The sequence below is a fragment of the Hypanus sabinus genome, chromosome 3, assembly GCF_030144855.1.
Source record: "Hypanus sabinus isolate sHypSab1 chromosome 3, sHypSab1.hap1, whole genome shotgun sequence".
In the NCBI taxonomy this organism is placed as follows: Eukaryota; Metazoa; Chordata; class Chondrichthyes; order Myliobatiformes; family Dasyatidae; genus Hypanus; species Hypanus sabinus.
In genome coordinates, this window is record NC_082708.1 from 118,778,402 (window position 1) to 118,792,987 (window position 14,586).

The window sequence follows — 14,586 nt, forward strand, 5'->3', positions numbered from 1 at the left end:
TCCAAGAGATAAAATTAATAGATTTATCCATCATGCCAATATTAGTTGTGTATATCATAATAGGTTAAAAAGACATAACCCATAATTCAGGAAAAAGGAAAATAGATTCAGGAGCAACCGGAGAACATGACACCTCAACAATATTAATAATTTAAAGTCGGCCCATAAACTAAAAGCAGAAAAAAACGCAAAAGCGTAAAAAAAGATCCCCACCCCCTCCCCCTACCCTTCGAAGAAAAGCCAAGCGGCAGGCGCATAATCTAACACTAACCTTAACCCCATTTCAAGATGGCAGCTCCATAAAAAGATTTAAAAAAAACTATGTAACACCCAGATTTAAATATAGGGTTGCAAAAAGAAAATATATATCAATCAGAATGAAAAAACTAATATAATAAAACAAACAATCTTTAATAAAAAAAGAATAAACATTAAAATTTAAGAGTGTAATATACCTTTAAAAAAATTTCATATATAAATGCAAGAAAGATGACGTTTCAAAAGCAAAGACTTATGGGAAGAAGAAATGACATTTTGAAAAAGCCATCTTACAAAATATAACTGTAAATTCAACAATCTATTAAAAAAGTTTAATAATAAAAAAAATACCAAAATAGGATTAAAAAAGATTCAATAAACACTACAATATATATAAAAAAAACTAAAAAAATTCAAAGCATTCGTCCCATTTCTAAGTACAGGCAAACAAATAAATGTTTATAAAAAGCAAAGTCTTATGGGAAGAAGAAACGACATCTTGAAAAAAAAAATCATTATTACAAGATATAGATGTATATGAAACAGAAAAAAGAATAAAAAAAATTATTGTAAAAGTTAAGAAAGCATCCATAAAACAGTGATAATAGTAAAAAAATAAGAACCAGACCAGTAGAACGGGATAGAAAATTATAACCCAACTTCGTAGGTTACTTAAAATGAGATGGCACCTTCTCTCCGAGGAATCTTCAACATGACACATAGTTCAAGTTGCACTAGAAGATCTATATTCTTCAACAAATTTCTTCGCTTCTTCCGGGGTTTTGAAAAATTGCTGACTGTTGTCGTTCAACGTAATTCTGAGCTTCGCTGGATACATTAAAGCTTGTTTAAGACCAATCGAGTGAATCTCTGCCATCACTGGTTTAAAAGCGATTCTTGATCTCATTACATCGTATGAATAATCTTCAACAATTCGAAATGAATTGGTGTTATAAGAAATCATACCTTTTTTACGAGCTAATTGAATTAAAAGCTCTTTCTCCCGAGGATAATGAAGGCGAACAATCACCGCTCGTGGTTTATCAGACAGAGCCGAAAATCTCGTAACTCTGTGAGCACGATCGATAACAGGTTTAGATTGCAAACCTTCAGCACTGAAAGTTTCCCATAGTAATTTAGAGAAAAATTCAGTTAAATCACCGGATTCAACTTTTTCGGGAAACCCGATGATACGCAAATTCTGTCTGCGAGATCGATTTTCGAGATCAGTAATTTTAAACTTATACTGATCCATAGTTTTAGCATTCGACTCTACCTTCTTCTCCAGCGCTTCAATTGTACGTACTTTTTCACAAATTGATTTTTCAAGAGTCGCGATCTTATCTTCATGCCGCTGAATGTCTGATGCCTGCGATTGAAGTTTAATTTCAAGCGATCTATCAGCTTCTTCAAGTTCGGACATTTTCTTGGTAAGTTTATTTTCCAAACTTGTCAGTCTGCTTCCCAATCTACCATCTAATCTGCCTTCCAGACCCGAAAGTTTAGTATCCAGTTTAGCGTCCAAAAGAGTAGAAATTGCGTCGATGGATAAAGGATCCTTAGACGATTTCTTGCTTGTAGCCATTTTAAGTTTGACAAGATTAGATCAAATATTATTTTAGGAAGAAAAAGTTAATCAAAAGTATCAACCCATGTGATTAAATTCGAAAAGATTTAATTAAGGGGTGATTATAGTTGAAAAAATGAAGAGCGCCTAAAAGGCAGATGTTTACGTTGCCATCTTGAAACTCCACCCCCCGATGCAGCTAGTCAATATACTCTTCACTACACAGCTATAGAAGTTTGTCGAAGTTATAGATGTCATGCCAAATCTTTGCAAACTCCTGAGGAAACAGAGTCACTAACAAGCTTTTGTTTGTAATTGCACTTATGTGCTGGGCTGAGAGCAGGTCCTCTGAAATGATACCGAGGGATTTAAAGTTGCTGACCCTCTCCACTTCTGATGAGCACTGGCTCACGGATCTCCAGTTTCCTGCTCCTGAAGACAATAATCAGTCTCGTATACCCAGGTTCATGCCGTTATTATGCACCGCAGTAGGTAGAGAGCATCTGCCAAAAGGGAAACTTCGTTGGTCATTGGCCTCTACCTGAAAAACAGTCATTCACTGTGGCGATGTTCCTGAGCCAATTTAATGCATGTAGTGTCATTAATTCCAAAGATGTGTTTTACTAACAAGCTTATTTGCAATATTTTATCTAGTGTGTTACAACTGATCTGATTTTATAGTTACTAAACGCTAGAAAGTTGAAATTAACATCAATTTTAACTATGCACTTCCTATTTGTGTGACCATGTTCATATGCAAATACTTTCTTTTGTTTCACCAGCTCATCTACACCAATGGTTTCCTGGTTCAATGCCTCAACAACACAATCATCATCTTCCCAGTCTCCAACCATGACTCCCACAAGTGAAGAATCTCTGAATGGGTATGGAAACCAATTTTGGTTTGTGTTAGTGGTCAGCTGTGGGTGAAAAGGTTGTTTATTTATCCTTCCTGTCATTTAGATAATGGGCAAGTTCAACTGATCAAGCCCAGAGATTCAGGTTTACTCTTAATACACCCTATCCTCATTATATGTGGGTAGATACTTTCCTCGCAGTCAACGCATAATGTGAATAATTATTTAAATGGAGAAAATAGGGATGCGTTGCAGAGGGCTTCCTGAATATGTTTAATCTGTAATTTATTCACATTTTCATACCAATACAACTCAAAAGCAGTACCACAAGGCACATTCGTATTATATGTCATCAATTTAAGGTAATGTGCCAATGTAATAAATCTTAGAAAGTTAACATACTAGGGTGTACAGTATTCACCAACAGTGGCAGGTGTGTTCACTCTGGGAGATGAGTGGCTGTTGTGGTGTCGGGCAGCTTTACATGGATAAGGTGGACGGTTGTGGGTTGTCAGGATCATCAAGCACAGCAAGGAGTGAAGGAAGACTCACAGAACTCTCAGAACTGCCGGCAGCAGGAGATGACCCGGTTTGAAGAAAGTGGTGAGGGTTGTTTGCTCGGCAGCATTTTGTTTTTCAGCATAAGTTTGCTTGTAGGGAAGAGGGGTTGACGGCAGGGAAGGACTGAGATGCTGACTCCGTTCTAAACTTGGGTCCATGTCCATCGCCATTTGTGCCGAGTGTTCCGACTTTCACCATTCCCTCACTGTTGGAAACCTCCCGGGATTTTCAAAATCATCTGTTGCTTGCAGCATCTGAGAGATAGTTCGCTGTAAAAAAAAAACACCTTGAATGTGGATCACACCTCGGTCGAGTGGTTGAATCAGCGATGTTGTGTTAGGCGGCAGGAAACGCACTGTTATGTTAGAATGAATGCTGTCCAAATTTTTAGGATGGGCCGGTGCATTGTCAAGTAACAAAAGAACTTTAAAGGCAAGATTCTGTTCCCGGCAGTAGCGTCCCAGAGCTGTGTTACCTTCACTTGATGCCGCGCTGTTTAAAATTTTTTCAAGTGTTAAAGCAGTTCTCTGCCACTCAGCTGATGGCCCAGGACATGACATCGGATACTTAGGAGGCATAGTTAAATACTTCAAGCACAAACTCACTGCACCATAGGTAAAAACTCAAAAGTTTAAGAGCACAAGATTGCATAGCCACACCTTGCCAAAACCAATGCGAGACTGGCGGGAGTGAGACTGCGAGGCGTGTGCACGTGACTTCTATTGGTGGGAAAGCAGGGCTCCTCGCATAACTGTGAATTTTAGACATTGGTAGAAGTAGGTTCCTCGCATAACTGAATCAGCATTGTCTGAAGACGTGTATAATGAGGATAGGGTGTACTCTGATGTTTTTAGAACTGTCAAAGGATAAAATAATCTGTGGCCCAGCATTTAGAACTGAATTGGAAAAAAACACTGCTGAATGTCTGAAAGATCTTTTGTGTATCATGCTATGAGTTCTTGAGAGCTTGGCATCTTAGTGAGGGAAAGGCACCATCATTGAAATAATTTTGAAACAGTGCAGAATCATGTACAACTTGTCCTGCTCAAACCTGGAGACAGCAAAACCAAAGGTCTGAGGTATGCACTTGCCACTCAGCTTTTATTTTAATTGATGTGTATATGATTTGATAGTTTAATTATCATTCATGTATGGTTGAATACAGCCAAAACAAAAGAGTTCCTCTGGGGCCAAGATGTGAAATACATGACCCACTGCACAGAGCACAAATAGTACATATGGTTACAATTTCAGAAAAACATACAGTCACAAAGAAAAACAGTAGCCCAAGTCCCTGAGTGTCCAGTTTGTTCTTCCACCAAACGAACACTGGAGTGCAGCACCGACAGGAGGGACCAGCTGCAACCTAGAACAGATTTCAGCCCTCCCACAGAGGCCTCTCCCTCACCACCTCGGCATCTCCTCCCCTGGGTGAATGCAACAGGAAGTCAGAGGATCAGAACGTGAGTGCGGTGGGAGCCTTTTTGACTTTTTGTTATTCTTCCAGAGAGTACCCCAGTGGCTGTACCCCTATTTGAGTACTCCTATTTGAGTACTGTTGGGGGTGGGGGGGGGGGGGAAAACAGCCTACCTGGGGTAAGCAACAGTGGCCGTGCCTCTGGCACAGAGTCCGGCCCTGTAGCTCAGAAGGGTAGGGAAAGGAAGAGGAAGGCAGTAATAATAGGGGACTCGATAGTTAAGGGGTCAGATAGGCAATTCTGTGGACGCAGTCAGGAGACCCGGATGGTAGTTTGCCTCCTTGGTGCCAGGGTCCAGGATGTTTCTGATTGTGTCCAAGATATCCTGAAGTGGGAGGGTGAGGAGCCAGAGGTTGTGGTACATATAGGTACCAATGACATAGGTAGGAAAAGGGGAAGGGGTCCTGAAAGGAGAATATAGGGAGTTAGGAAGGCAGTTGAGAAGAAGGACTACGAAGGTAGTAATCTTGGGATTACTGCCTGTGCCACACGACTGAGAGTAGGAATGGAATGAGGTGGAGGATAAATGCGTGGCTGAGGGATTGGAGCAGGGGGCAGGGATTCAAGTTTCTGGATCATTGGGACCTCTTTTGGGGCAGGGTGTGACCTGTACAAGAAAGACGGGTTACACTTGAATCTTAGGGGGACCAATATCCTGTTGGGAAGAATTAATGGAGCTGTTAGGGAGGCTTTAAACTAATCTGGCAGGGGGATGGGAACCGGAATGATGGAGCGGAGGACAGGGAAAACAGAAATAGATCTAAGGTAGTGAGCAGTAAGGATGTGAGGAAGGAGAAGCAGGTGATGGAGCAAATTTGTAGCCATTGGGATGAGTTCCAGTGCAATAAAGTTGCAGTACAATCAATGCAAAAAGTACCAAATACTGGACTTAAGGTGTTATACTTAAATGCACACAGCATAAGGAATAAAGTGGATGATCTTGTACAGTTACAGATTGGTAGGTATGATATTGTGGCCATTACTGACATGTGGCTAAAAGATGCATGTCTCTGGGAGCTGAACGTCCAAGGATACACAGTGTATCAGAAGGATAGGCAGGTAGGTAGAGGGAGGGGGCATGGCTTTAATGCTAAGAAATGATATTAAATCATTAGAAAGAATTGACATAGGATCAGAAGGTACAGAATCTTTATGGGTTGAGCTAAGAAATCACAGGGGTAAAAGGACCCTAATGGCAGTTACCTACAGGCCTCCAAACAGCTGAGGTGGTGTGGACTACAAATTACACCAGGAAATAGAAAAGGCTTGCCAGAAGGGCAGTGTTATGATAATTGTAGTGGATTTTAACATGCGAGTGGATTGGGAAAAGCAGGTCAGCACTGGATCTCAAGAGAGAATTTGTAGAATGTCTGCAAGATGGCTTTTTAGAACAGCTTGTTGTTGAACCCATTAGAGGGTTGGCTGTACTGGATTGGGTATTGTGTAATGAACCAGAGGTGATTAGAGAGATGGAAGTGAAGGAACCCTTAGGAGGCAGTGATCGCAACATGATTGAGTTCACTGTGAAATTTGAGAAAGAGAAGCCAAAATCTAATGTGCCGGTATTTCAGTGGAGTAAGGGAAATTACAGTGGCATGAGAGAGGAACTGGCTAAGGTTGACTGGAAAGGGACACTAGCGGGAAGGACAGAAGAGCAGCAGTGGCTGGAGTTTATGCAAGAAATGAGGAAGGTGCAAGACGGATATATTCCAAAGAAGAAGAAATTTTTGAATGGAAAAATGATGCAACCGTGGCTGACAAGAGAAGTCAAAGCCAAAGTAAAAGCAAAGCAGAGGGGATACAAGGAAGCAAAAATTAGTGGGAAGACAGATTGGGAAGTATTTAAGAGCTTACAAAAGGAAACTAAGAAGGTCATTAAGAGGGAAAAGATGAACTATGAAAGGAAGCTAGCAAATAATATCAGAGGATACTAAAAGTTTTTTCAAGTATATAAAGAGTAAAAGACAGGCGAGAGTAGATATAGGACCGATAGAAAATGATGCTGGAGAAATTGTAATGGGAGATAAAGAGATGGCCGAGGAACTGAACGAGTATTTTGCATCAGTCTTCACTGAGGAAGCCATCAGCAATATACCGGACATTCAGGAGTGTCAGGGAAGAGAAATATGCACAGTCACAATTACGACAGAGAAAGTACTCATGAAGCTGAATAGTCTAAGGGTAGATAAATCTCCTGGACCAGATGGAATGCACCCTCGTGTTCTGAAGGAAGTAGCGTTGGAGATTGCGGAGGCATTAGCAATGATCTTTCAAAAGATGATAGATTCTGGTCTGGTTCTGGAGGACTGGAAGATTGCAAATGTCACTCTGCTATTTAAGAAGGGGGCAAGGAAGCAAAAAGGAAATTATAGACCTGTTACCTTGACATCGGTGATTGGGAAGTTGTTGGAGTCAATTGTCAAGGATGAGGTTACAGAGTACCTGATGGCATATGACAAGATAGGCAGAACTCAGTTTGGTTTCCTTAAAGAAAAATCCTGCCTGACAAACCTAGTGCAATTTTTTGAGGAAACTACAAGTAGGCTAGACAAGGAAGATGCAGTGGATGTTGTGTATTTGGATTTTCAGAAGGCCTTTGACAAGCTGCCGCACATGAGGCTGCTAAACAAGATAAGAGCCCATGGAATTATGGGGAAGTTACATACGTGGATAGAGCGCTGGCTGATTGGCAGGAAACAGAGAGTGGGAATAAGGAGATCCCATTCTGGTTGGCTGCCGGTTACCAGTGGTGTTCCACAGGGGTCCGTGTTGAGGCCGCTTCTTTTTACATTGTATATCAACGATTTGGATTTTGGAATACATGGCTTTGTGGCTAAGTTTGCTGATGATACAAAGATAGGTGGAGGGGCCGGTAGTGCTGAGGAAACAGAGTCTGCGGAGAGACTTGAATAGATTGGGGGAATGGGCAAAGAAGTGGCAAATGAATTCCGATGTCAGAAAGTGTACGGTCATGCACTTTGGTAGAAGAAATAGACGGGCAGACTATTATTTAAGTGGGGAGAGAATTCAAAGTTCTGAGATGCAATGGGACTTGGGAGTCCTCGTGCAGGATACCCTTAAGGTTAATCTCCAGGTTGAGTCGGTAGTGAAGAAGGCGAATGCAATGTTGGCATTCATTTATAGACAATAGACAATAGGTGCAGAAGTAGACCATTCGGCCCCTCGTGTTTGCACCGCCATTCTGAGATCATGGCTGATCATTCACTATCAATACCCAGTCCCTGCCTTGTCCCCATATCCCTTGATTCCCCTATCCATCAGATATCTATCTAGCTCCTTCTTGAAAGCATCCAGAGAATTGGCCTCCACCGTCTTCCGAGGCAGTGCATTCCACACCTCCACAACTCTCTGGGAGAAGAAGCTCTTCCTCAACTCTGTTTTAAATAACTGACCTCTTATTCTCAATCCATGCCCTCTGGTACTGGACTCTCCCAACATCTGGAACATATTTCCTGCCTCAATCCTATCAAATCCTTTAATTATCTTAAACGTTTCAATCAGATCCCCTCTCAATCTCCTCAATTCCATCGTGTACAAGCTCAATCTCTCCAATCTCTCTGCGTAAGACAGCCCTGCCATCCCAGGAATCAACCTAGTGAATCTACGCTGCACTTCCTCAATTGCCAGAATGTCCTTCCTTAAATCTGGAGACCAAAACTGTACACAATATTCCAGGTGTGGTCTCACCAGGGCCCTGTACAAATGCAAAAGGACATCCTTGCTCTTGTACTCAATTCCCCTTGTAACAAAGGCCAACATTCCATTTGCCCTCTTCACTGCCTGTTGCACTTGCTCATTCACCTTCATTGACTGATGAACTAGGACTCCTAGGTCTCTTTGCATTTCTCCCTTACCTAACTCTACACCGTTCAGACAATACTCTGCCCTCTTGTTCCTGCTTCCAAAGTGGATAACTTCACATTTATTCACATTGAATGACATCGGCCAAGTATCTGCCCACTCACCCAGCCTATCCAAGTCTCCCTGTATTCTCCTAACGTCCTCTTCGAATGTCACACTGCCAACCAGTTTAATATCGTCAGCAAACTTGCTGATATAGTTTTCAATGCCCTCATCTAAATCGTTGACATAAATCGTAAAGAGCTGTGGTCCCAATACAGAGCCCTTTGGTACCCCACTAGTCACCTCCTGCCAGTCCGAGAAACACCCATTCACTGCTACCCTTTGCTTTCTATCTGCCAACCAGTTTTCTATCCATGTTGAAACCCTGCCCCCAATGCCATGAGCTCTGATTTTACTCACCAATCTCCTATGTGGCACCTTATCGAATGCCTTCTGAAAATCTAGGTACACAACATCCACTGGCTTACCCTTGTCTAACATCCTTGTTACACCCTCAAAAAACTCCAACAGATTAGTCAAGCATGATTTGCCCTTGGTAAATCCATGCTGGCTTGGCCTAATCCTATTTCTGCCATCAAGATGTGCCACTATTTCATCCTTAATAATGGACTCAAGCATCTTCCCCACGACTGACGTTAGGCTAACAGGGCGATAGTTCTCCGTTTTCTCCTTCCCTCCCTTCTTGAAAAGTGGGATAACATTAGCCACTCTCCAATCTTCAGGAACTGATCCTGAATCCAAGGAACATTGGAAAATGATTACCAATGCATCTGCAATTTCTAGAGGAATAGAGTATAGGAGCGGGGATGTGATGTTGAGGCTCTATAAGGCACTGGTAAGACCTCACTTGGAATACTGTGTACAGTTTTGGGCTCCTTAATTAAGAAAGGATGTGCTTACATTGGAGAGGGTTCAGAGAAGATTCACTAGAATGATTCTGGGAATGCAAGGGTTAACATATGAGGAACGTTTGACCGCTCTTGGACTGTACTCCTTGGAGTTTAGAAGAATGAGGGGGGACCTCATAGAAACATTTTGAATGTTGAAAGGCATGGACAGAGTGGCTGTGGCAAAGTTGTTTCCCATGGTGGGGGTGTCTAGTACCAGAGGACATGACTTGAGGATTGCAGGGCGCCCATTCAGAACAGAGATGTGAAAAAAAATTTTTAGCCAGAGGGTGGTGAATCTATGGAATTTGTTGCCACGGGCGGCAGTGGAGGCCAAGTCAGTGGGTGTATTTAAGGCAGAGATTGATAGGTATCTGAGTAGTCAGGGCATTAAAGGTTATGGTAAGAAGGTGGGGGAATGGGACTAAAGGGGAGATTGGATCAGCTCATGATGAAATGGTGGAGCAGACTCAATGGACCGAATGGCCAACTTCTGCTCCTTTGTCTTATGGTCTAACATAGCTTCCCCGTTGTCGTTCTCGTCAATCAGCCAGTGCATCACACTTGTCATGCTCTATGTTACTGATGCCTGACAGGGTTTTGCAATCCCTATAAAAACGTTGAGGCAATCACTCTCACCTTTTCTTAGATCGCGCATCATGCCATGACGCATAACAGTGGTACGCAGTAATTTTAGTTATATCACCATTGAGCAACTCGCTGATGAGGAAGTCCTGCAGTATTTGATGTTCATAAAGAAAAAAGACATTCAAGACAAACAAGTACACTTTTGATTGAACCCGTTGCTGCTATTATGTTCGAGTGCACTGCCAGCTTACCGGAAGTGTTACAAAGTCATGCTGATTTACTGTGTGTACAGTTGTTTGTCTAGGATTTACTTCAGTGTCAGTGGTGTCACTTCATTAGTTTGAAAATGTGGGAGAAGGGTTTCTTCATGTCATCCGTGGCATTTCTTTAGGTATTCTACATGGAGCTAGGATCATCACAGTTACTGTGTGGCCCGTTGAGTGCTTCTAGCATTTAGTTTTTAGTTTTTTTAAATAATACCTTAATAAGGAAGTACATTTCTTGAACCTAATTATTAGTCTTGTATTATGCACAAACATTGAATGAGTATTAAGGGAAGGAAGCTTGTTGACATTGTAGATAAAGAGTCTTGACCTGATACGTTTCCCTCCATGCTTGAACTGTTGAGTTCCTCCAGCTGCTTACTTTGTGCTCCAGATTGTAACATCTTCAGTACATCCTTGTGCTGTATTTGGTGCTGAAAATTAGATCAGTTACATAATTCTAGCTGGCATTGTCAGAATTAATTTTCATAACTAGTTTAGAAAATGCTGTACCTTATTTCTTCTTTCATATCCTGGTTCTACACTGGTTATGTTTGCTTTTTTATGGTCATTGGTCATCCAATCATTGACAAGTTATTGTACTGGAATTCTCTGCAGCACACTGATGATCCGATTTACTTTGTTTTTAGGGTTTCAAACCGTAAAGCCAAGGCTGTCTATTCTTGCGAAGCTGAGCATGTCTCTGAGTTATCCTTCAAAGTGGGCGCAATATTTGAAAATGGTGAGTGTAACCTGATACCTTGCTTTGTGTCTTGTAAAGCACAATTACATTTCTTAACTTAAAATATATGTATTTTCTTGGTGAAACATCCTTCACACAGTAGGAGATAAGCCCATCTCAAATGCTATTGAGTTGCCTGCACCTTTAGCATACACCTACTGGGATATAGATTTATGTAGTTCAAGTTGTCTGACCATAATTCCCTTCTTAATGTTCAAGAATTCATAACAATTGTAGATTAATGTGGTGAATACATCCCTCTCTTTCCTACTATTTGTAAAGAGAAAAAAACAAATATTCAATTTTGATAATCTGTTCATGATCTAACTCTGGGCATCATTTTCACGTATGGGCTGTTTAGGACGTGGACTAATCACATACTTTCTACACAGAAGTCTCCCTGTTGTTCAGTGGCATTGTTGTCATTATCTGTTGTTCCCCACTGCAGGACCTTAACTGCTGCATTCACAAGCTAAAAGCAGCAATTATATGTTTTGTGTATAGATCTGGCTGTTTCTTGAAACAAAAGGCATGCACTCGTTATGTAAACTATATTGTTCTGTGTGTGTTTGTTTATTTCCTAGTTCATTCTTCACGGGAACCCGGCTGGTTGGAAGGAACCCTCAATGGCAAAACAGGACTCATTCCTCAAAATTATGTTGAATTCCTGTAGCACTGAGCCTTTGAACTTTGTAAGAAATGCTTTTCATGGTATCCATGGCCAATCACTTGACAATACTGGTCCTACTGTAGTTCCAAACCTTGCATCTTAAAATTGGAACAAAGGCAAATGATGATTTGCATATTAACGTACCTAACCTGCAACATCTGTAAAAATTGTGTTTTTAAATTAAAATATAGGCTGAAGTGTTACTGTTACTTTGGCATGCTACTTTAATTATTGACTTTTTAATCATAGGATTCAGGAGCTGGGGGGCAACGTTTGAAGATAGTTTTGTAATTTACAAACAGCAGGTGATATCTTTGTAGCCTGAAGTTCTAATATCTATTTTGCATCACAGTTCAATTCTACATATATTTTCATTATGCTTTATGCATATAAATAAAAGAGAAATTGCAGTAAAAATGGGTGAGGAAGAAGGGGAGTTATTTCGATGCACTTTGGATTTTGCATTGTAGACCACGTCTAACATCGGGATGTTTCAATTTTAAGAAACAGTGAAAATGTTATCGTAACATATTTTTGACGTTGTATATTTGTGAAACATTTTAAGTAATTAGATAGATAATTGAAAACCATCAGATCTGCTGACAGCATTTTTACAAGATTTTAGTGAATTTATCATGAGTTTTTATTAATGGAACAATTCCATTCAAATTATAACAAGCAATTTTAAATTCCGTGTTTGTATATTTCTGTTAATTTTAACTTGAGAAAAATGTGAACTATATTAAGACATTGTTATACTTGAGGATTGTTCCAGCTTTAATAGTTATGTGGATGAATGGTCAGCCTTGTCATAGACTAAAGATTTAAAATTTAATCTGGAATATCCTGTAATGACAAGGGAAAATAAAAATCACTGCCTATAGAAGTTTTGAGATTTTATTACTTATGTTTATATAATCCATAACATTTTACTAGGTGTTCCGTGAAATGCTTTTGTTATTTCAGATTATTGTTTTTCAATGGATATTTTCCAGTTGATGGGAATTATATCTGAAACTTTTTTTCATATTGTGAAACATTTGCAAATCTTTCAAATTCAAGCATTATCATTTCTTAAGTGTCTTTCATTTGAACTGTTGAACAACCTTTTCATTGTATAAAATGCTAGCAATTTGTTGGTAGGTTTTAGTCATGGAAAGTTTTGAGGTACCCAGTGTCTGTGAGTTAATAAAATGTTAATGAAACAGGATCCCTATTCCAGGTGACATTCCTTTCTGGAAGCACACGTAGGTCGTGCTGGAATAAGGTACACCTATCATCTTCTTCAGAAAAGAACAGTCATCATTTCAGCTCTATGAAGGAGATTCACTTCAAAATGTAGCAGTGAGAGGAAAGAAGAAGGGGACAAAAAGGACCATCTTCTTAAATTCATCCGTTACCCCTTTGCTCCAGGCTAAATTATTGTAATGGCAAATACAGGAAGGGATAGAAAAACTGGAAAAACCGGACAACCAATTTCAGCAGGAACTAGATACAGTATATTTTTAAGAGTATATCCAAACAATTCAGATTAAAGTGGGAGTGAAGTTGAAGAGCAGATTTATTTATTGCCATTGAACCAGCTGAAGCAACGTGTGGAAAGGAACCAAAAGAGATGAAAGATTCTATATTGAACATGCTATTCCTTGCAGAGGAGCAACCAAGCACTGCAAATAGATTGGTGTAAATGCAGCACTAAATCTAACTTGAGAAACATTTGAGGTCTATACTGCTCTTTTAATATAGATAACTTATTCTAATTATGCATCTGTCAAATTGCCTAAAGTCGACACAGAAGAGGTATTAGGCAGAGAAAGCAACGGCTTAATCATAGAAATAGGGTTATTTACTGTATATAGTGAGAGGCGATGTTTAGAAAGGTTTTCTGCATTTTTGTCCAGATTGATGAGCATGGCATTCTGTACTGGGCTGTGATAATGGGCACTTTGAAATCTTATGCTCAACATTTCATAATCAAGGTGCAATGGACATATCCAAGTCTGTGGAGTTTCCCGATTGTTAGATATACAGGGTCCCAAATGTGGATTCAACAACTTTATGTACTATTTCAAGTTCCCTTTGATGTGCATTACTGCACTGGGCTGAAAAGTTGCTGCCTGTTTCACATGCTAGAAAGGGTAAGGATACAATGATTTAGTGGATGAATATGTGGCTTAAGTATTGATGTAAGGGGCAGGGTTTCAGATTTCTGTATCATTGGGATCTCTTCTGTGGAAGGTTATAATCTGTACAAAGAAGGATGGGTTACACCAGAACCCAAAGGGGACTAATATCCTTGTGGCAGGTTTGCTAGAGCTGTTGGGAAGATTTAAACTAATTTGGCACAGGTATGGGAATCAGAGGGATGGTGTTAAAGACTGGGCAGTTGGTATACAACTAGATGCAGTGCGTTGTGAGACTGTGAGAAAGGACAGGTAGATGATAGGGCAAAATTGCAGTCAGTGGGATGAGTTAAAGTTAATGGGGCCAAATCATAATGGGTGATGAATACAGGACTGAGTGTGTTGTATTTGAATGCAAGCTATACACGGAATGAGGTAGATCTTGTAGTGCAGTTAGAGGTTGGCGGGTATGATGTTGTAGGCACCTCCGAGTCATGGAATTTAGAAGAATGAGGGTGGAATCTCATTGAAACTTATTGAATATTGAAAGGCCTAGATTGAATGGATATGGAGAGGGTGTTTCCTGTAGAAGGGAATCTAGGACCAGAAAGCACAGCCTCAGAATAGAGGGACATCCATTTAGAACAGAGATGAGGAAAAATTTCTTTAGCCAGAGGGTGGTGAAAATTCATTGCCACAGACAGTGC

The 14,586-nt window shown here is 40.3% G+C and overlaps 1 protein-coding gene across 2 annotated transcripts in view; it reads left to right on the forward strand.

Moving 5' to 3' along the window:
• Positions 1 to 12,945, forward strand: part of arhgap10 (Rho GTPase activating protein 10) — a 229,334-nt gene extending 216,389 nt beyond the window's left edge. The window contains exons 21-23 of one of the 2 annotated variants that reach the window (XM_059965015.1): positions 2,608 to 2,709; positions 10,995 to 11,086; positions 11,671 to 12,945. In XM_059965015.1, the coding sequence (XP_059820998.1) occupies positions 2,608 to 2,709; positions 10,995 to 11,086; positions 11,671 to 11,759 (283 nt within the window). In that variant the 3' untranslated portion in view covers positions 11,760 to 12,945. The remainder of the gene's footprint in view (positions 1 to 2,607; positions 2,710 to 10,994; positions 11,087 to 11,670) is intronic. The other variant, XM_059965016.1, reaches the window with a different exon arrangement.
• The last annotated feature ends 1,641 nt before the right edge of the window (positions 12,946 to 14,586 follow it).